This window comes from Triticum aestivum, chromosome 7A, assembly GCF_018294505.1.
Source record: "Triticum aestivum cultivar Chinese Spring chromosome 7A, IWGSC CS RefSeq v2.1, whole genome shotgun sequence".
NCBI classification, from domain to species: domain Eukaryota; kingdom Viridiplantae; phylum Streptophyta; class Magnoliopsida; order Poales; family Poaceae; genus Triticum; species Triticum aestivum.
The window spans coordinates 239132768-239138767 of NC_057812.1; the positions used below are offsets into that span (position 1 = coordinate 239132768).

The 6000-nt window shown below is 47.0% G+C and overlaps 1 protein-coding gene across 1 annotated transcript; it reads left to right on the forward strand.

Annotated features, from left to right (window-relative positions):
• The first annotated feature begins 4237 nt into the window (after positions 1-4237).
• On the forward strand, positions 4238-5367 carry LOC123151022 (uncharacterized). The gene has a single exon (XM_044570809.1). It carries the CDS (start codon positions 4355-4357, stop codon positions 5105-5107), a length of 753 nt encoding a protein of 250 aa, XP_044426744.1. The 5' UTR covers positions 4238-4354; the 3' UTR covers positions 5108-5367.
• The last annotated feature ends 633 nt before the right edge of the window (positions 5368-6000 follow it).

The window sequence follows — 6000 nt, forward strand, 5'->3', positions numbered from 1 at the left end:
ATGAAGCACTATAGATCCATACCAAAGTCCACATCCATCCTCTACTCCCACTCCCCCAACAATACCCATACATCTGCCTCATAATCACCATTTCCCCAACCCTAGAAACCTATCGGTGGCGTCAATGGACCTAGTAACTACGCGACCAACCGTATTTGATATGTTAATATGCCTGATGGATATCCACCTGGCATCGATACCAGTCTGTATGGGCACATGCATGAATTTTGTTCCCAATGGGTAGGATTCTATGCCCATGAGAAACACGAGCATGAGTACGGAATTACTATACTCGCACCATACCCTACACATTTCCATCCTTAGGTCATAAGTATCATGGGTTTTCATACAGAAGAGAAAAGTCCGACCAAACTCCATACAATACCTTTAATAAGGGAGAGTAAGCTGCGACTTCCACGTATGCGATTATCAGAGCTCGGAGTTTTCGCCCGGACATCAAGACCTGGTACTCAAAGTGCATCACCATAGAATAAGTCCCTTGTGCCAACACCAACTTGCTAGAGAAGAAGTCTTGCCACAATGCCCCGATCTTCATCAAAATCGCAGATCGGGATGAACTCCACACATGAAGAATTTTCTAGCGCACCAGACCTACAATCACAGACCACCTCAAGCGTGCTAACACATGTGTCGATGAGGGGCGCACCCCTGACCATTAGGGCACACTACGAATACCCATTAGAGGTGATCCATTGCAAGGACATGAGGCCTAGGGGGAAGCCTTCCATACAAAGCCGGAAAATCAAGTCGCGTGCACCACCACCGGCTCCATTGGTCGCTCCACTATATGTACATGCCAACGAGTGACCACTAGAATGAGGCTAGCATGCAAGGCAAGATGTCAAAAACATGCAACCCCTCCTCCCAAGTCAGATCGGCCGATGCAAATGCTGCAAGGGGCATGCCATCACCGAATCAAGTCGTCTAGATCTGGCTATCTAGTGCCCAAATGAGACACAAGACGACTCACACACTAACTGCAATGTGCCACCAAAAGGCCACGAGCAAACCATTAATGCACATCAGCCAACCGTTGTCGCATCGAGTGTCGCCGGCTGGACCAGGCAGCTACACCACTGTAATAGCAGGAGCACAGTGATCCACCCCATCCAAGGATTGACTTGTCCCAGTGGTTTCCCCGCTAGAACCCTACTTGGATGTGGCACAACCTTTACATGTCGACTCATGCCATCATTCTCTCATGCATGAAAGCACCACCATGCCACACCAAATGCGGCCACCCAAAATGGGCCACCACTGATCGAAAGATGTCCGACGTCTCTCCGCCGAGCGGGCTTTTGCCTGTTCCCATCCTTAGGCGAATGTGAGGGGAGAACGGGAGGAGGGTGCTCTGGTGACAGCTAGGGTTTTCCATCTGAGCGATGGAAGTGCGGGTGTTGGTTCCTGTGAATATCGACATCATTGTTGGTTTAGTTGCTTCCACGCAATGCTGGGAAGTGTGTACGCCATGAGCACCATGCCATAACAGAATTAGCCATGACACTCGTCAGCACGTCTTTAGTTGCTTCATTCTTGCGCGAGGAATTAGCTAAAATGGCACTGCAATATCCGTGAAACGAAGACCACCTAGCTTTCAAGTTGGCAATCACAACACTGCATCATCATCAATTAATGGTGACAACAATGAGAGAAGTGAATCCTATGTACTCCCTCCGTTCCAAATTACTCATTGTGGTTTTAGTTCAAATTTGAGCTAAAACCACAACGAGTAATTTGGAATGGAGGGAGTAGTAACTAAATATGTGAACTTCATTAATTTATTTCTCTCAACACGCAAACATGCCATCTCAGTAGACATGCCACCTCAACATGCAAATATGCAGGGGGAAATGTTGAGTTATTTCAATTCTTTTATGCTATGGTTGTGTAATAAATATTTTAAAACTACACAATAATAATCAAATACTTCAAATTATATGCATTTTTTAGTTTTCATAGTATTAATAAAATTATCCATGTCCCATACAACCAAATCTCATCGAATATATTGCAACCAATTTTCGCAGCAACGGGCGAAATATCATCTAAGTACCGAAGATCATGACTCCGCACATAGTTAGACCATTGGATGTATTGTTAGAAATCCGCGGCACAAGTTTAAGTAGGTTGTTTACTCATATATGTTTTTCTTTCTAAAACTATATGGCTCCAATGTCAAATGGTGAAACTAACATGTCACGAAGTGATCATACAACTTCATTTTTTAGTATAATCTACTACCTAGTTATTTTATTTAGTATATTCTACTACCTAGTTGTGACTTAGCGGCATGTTTTATCCTATTTTATAAATTAAATCCGGCTTATATATTAGATAAAGAGAACATTAGGTACAACAAGATAAGATAGTAACTCGACTCACAAGCACATAAACACCCTGAACAAAGGGGGAAAATACTACCATGGCACTAGGCCCCAAAATTCTCGCATAAGCCGCAACCAAACTTCTCATCATTGCTCCAACATACCTCTCGGCAAAGATCTATAGAGAACTAAACCACGTTGAATCGCCGTTGTCATAGGCCGTCGTGTATGACAGGGATTGGAAGTCTCCTCAAGAATATCGGCAGGGACGTCACCTCAATCAAGGTAGGCAGTCTGCAAGCATTACCATAGCATGCCCACAACCATGTCCACAAAGACTCGGAAGAAGGGGTTATTGAGGAAAATGAAGACCATAGAGATGCACAGACTGAGAGGTTGCAACAACAAAAACTAACCATTGTTCCCGGAGATCGACATGGAAGGAAACTTTCAAACTCCATGGAAATCTAACCAAACCGGTCGGTGAGAGGGGATTGAAACTGGTGAACCTTAATTTTTTTTGGCGAATACACAATGCTTGCGTATCTTTTCATTGATATAAAGAGAAGAATGAGTACAACAAAGGGTACAACACATGACATGAACACAAAGAGGCATGAACATGGTGCCCGGAGCATAGAGAGACAGGGTGCTCAGCCCGAACAGAGTAAAGAACACAACTAAACCCACGAAGCCTAAAACTAGAGGAGTAGGCCGAAGCAGCAGGACGTCAAACATCTTCAAATCCAACACCGAGGACATCACGAGCGAGCAAGATGGCGCCTTCAAGAAGGGGGAACGACGTCGTGACGCTGCCACCATCCGATCCGGTGAACCGGACCTATGGTTTCCCCTGATGCTCGTAGAGGGGCACGGGTAAAGGCCATGGCAGCGCCTCCAGAAAGGAAAACGACACCCGCGAGCGTCATCGCTACCAGCATTGGCAAGCCGAGCATGGATTTCGTCTGGCCTGAGTCCGAGCGATCCCAAAGCCACCAGATCAGGATCCGAAGAACTTGTATAAATGGAAGAACTTGGTATAGACTCGCTTATGATAGTTTTATTAGAGTGGGGGTTTATTCTGTTGAAAATTGAGTGCATTCAAAATAGAGTTGCTCATAGTCTAGCTAATATAGAAAGATCTGAAGTTAGCACCGCATGTTTGTTGCATCGGGTTTCAGACAGTATCACCGAGGTTGTATATATTAGCAGACTGTAACACCATTTCTGAGGAATAAAACCCATATTGAAAAATAATGTCAAATGAGGTCTAGAACGTGCATTGGTTAAGTACAGGCCAGCTAGTTCCATCTGAAGGATCCGCGAACGAGCACATATGTATGTGCATACAGACACGGTTTCCCCAATTGATTTATACTAGTGTGAAACTAGAATCTTTTCATCCATCATTCTTCATCTATTGGTTTTCAGAAATCAGACCAATACGTCTGTGAGTAAATTACTAGCAGCTGGATACCATTACTGGGCATATCGCCGTTTAATATCACCACAAGAGGACCAATGGGCATCCCTCGGAATATGCTACTCCTGATCTACTTTTCCCACTATAAAAAGGTAAAACATAAACAAACAGAGAGACAAACAAACAAAAACACGAACGGAAAGTGACATTTGTGTGCTGCTTCGTCGTCATGCAGGGTGAGGTTGGTCATGTCTGGTTTTTTTACTACTTTTTAGGTCACTAGTTCATGGTGGCCCTTGAATAGAGTTTGCACCACATATCACCATGCTTGCAATGTGCTTCACACCTACGTGCCCTAGCTCGGTGGTCGTCGTCGCTTTTGTCCAGCTAGCTACCATCGTCGTCCCCGGCTGGTCTCCCTATATATATATATTAACATGCATGCTCGCTCTCCACCATCAACCAAACAATCGCAGACGACTCGAGTGCACTCACAGTCACACAAAGAAAATTGTATACACGCAGCTGCAAGGTGGAGTGAGAGAGAAAGAGAGATTTTAGTGAGATCGAGGAGCTAGGAGCGATCATGGCGTGGAGGGAGAGCTACTTGGACCTGGTGCTGATCCCCGTGGGCCTCCTGTTCCCGATCGTGTACCACATGTGGCTGTGGCGCGCGGTCCGCCGCTGCCCGCTGCGCTCCACCATCGGCGTCAACGCCGCCGCGCGCCGCCTCTGGGTGCTCTCCATGATGAAGGACAACGAGAAGAAGGCGGTGCTGGTGGTGCAGTCGCTGCGGAACGTGATCATGGGCTCCACGCTGGTGGCCACCACGTCCGTCCTCTTCTGCACCGGCGTGGCCGCCGTGCTCAGCAGCACGTACGCCGTCAAGAAGCCCATCAGCGACGCCGTCTTCGGCGCGCACGGCGAGTACATGATGGCACTCAAGTACGTTGCCCTCCTCACCGCCTTCCTCCTCTCTTTCCTCTGCCATAGCCTCGCCATCTGCACCTTCAACCAGGCCACCTTCCTCGTCAACGCCCTCTCCCACCTCTTCGCCCTCCCCGACGGCGGCCGCCACCTGCCGGTGAACAAGGAGTATGTCCTCGAGGTCCTCGAGAGGGGGTTCCTGCTCAACTTCGTCGGGAACAGGCTCTTCTTCGGCGGCGTTCCGCTCCTGCTGTGGATCTTCGGGCCGGTGCTGGCGTGCCTCTGCTCCATGGTCATGATCCCGGTACTGTACAACATCGACATAGTGTACATCGAAAGAGGAAAGGGTGGCGAGGTCAGTGACAAAGTGGAGCTGACCGATGCCGACAGCGACGACGGCATGCAAGTCTGATCGGCCTTTGATTCGATCGTTGGTGTCACGACCGACGAGATCGACATGCAGCAAGAAATGATCGATGGGTCCATGTTAATTTCATATTCAAAAAATCCATGTGCTCGCCTTCGTTTGGAACACGGGAATTGTTGTTTCATTTTCCTAAACCAATTCCGGCCAAATTTCGACAAAAAATATGTTTCCAAAGAGGCCCTGCATGCATGCATGTGAGACAAGTCATGGGACAGGAAATATATGCCATTCAATTCTTTTTTTTAGCATCAGTACAGATACAAGCGCTCATATACACGCGCATACACTCACCTCTATGAACGCACACACGCACATCCTATCCCTATGAGCACCTCCGAGAGACTGAGTCGGCATATCATCTTGAGATTTACGAAGTCACTGTAGGCGCCTCGTCGTCGACGGAAACATCTCCTCCCACTGAAAGCGCATCGCCGGAAATCCTGAAATAAATCCAGAAATAATGCGAGCACCAGGATTTAAACCCTGATGGATTGAGAATACCACTGTCTACCTAACCAACTCAACCACAGGTTGATTCGCATATGCCATTCAATTCTTGGTGGTAGTGTATGTGTGCAATTCTTGTTGTAGTGTTTTTTTTTTGCGGGGTGGTAGTGTATTAGTGCTGTTCTTCATCTGTACAACGAAACTTGATGACAATTTCACATGGCACGGAGTAGTGCACGAATTTGCCACTTGGGGACAATGTCAGTGGCTCAATGCAATGTCGACGTCCATTTTTTTTTAGAGAAAAGGCGAGAGCCCGACTTTATAGATAAAGCCACCAGGCAGAGTATATGACCAACAACAACACCCAACAAAGTATCACGCGCAGAAGATAAAGTATCATTACAAGGCCAGCGGCCTTACATGGCACG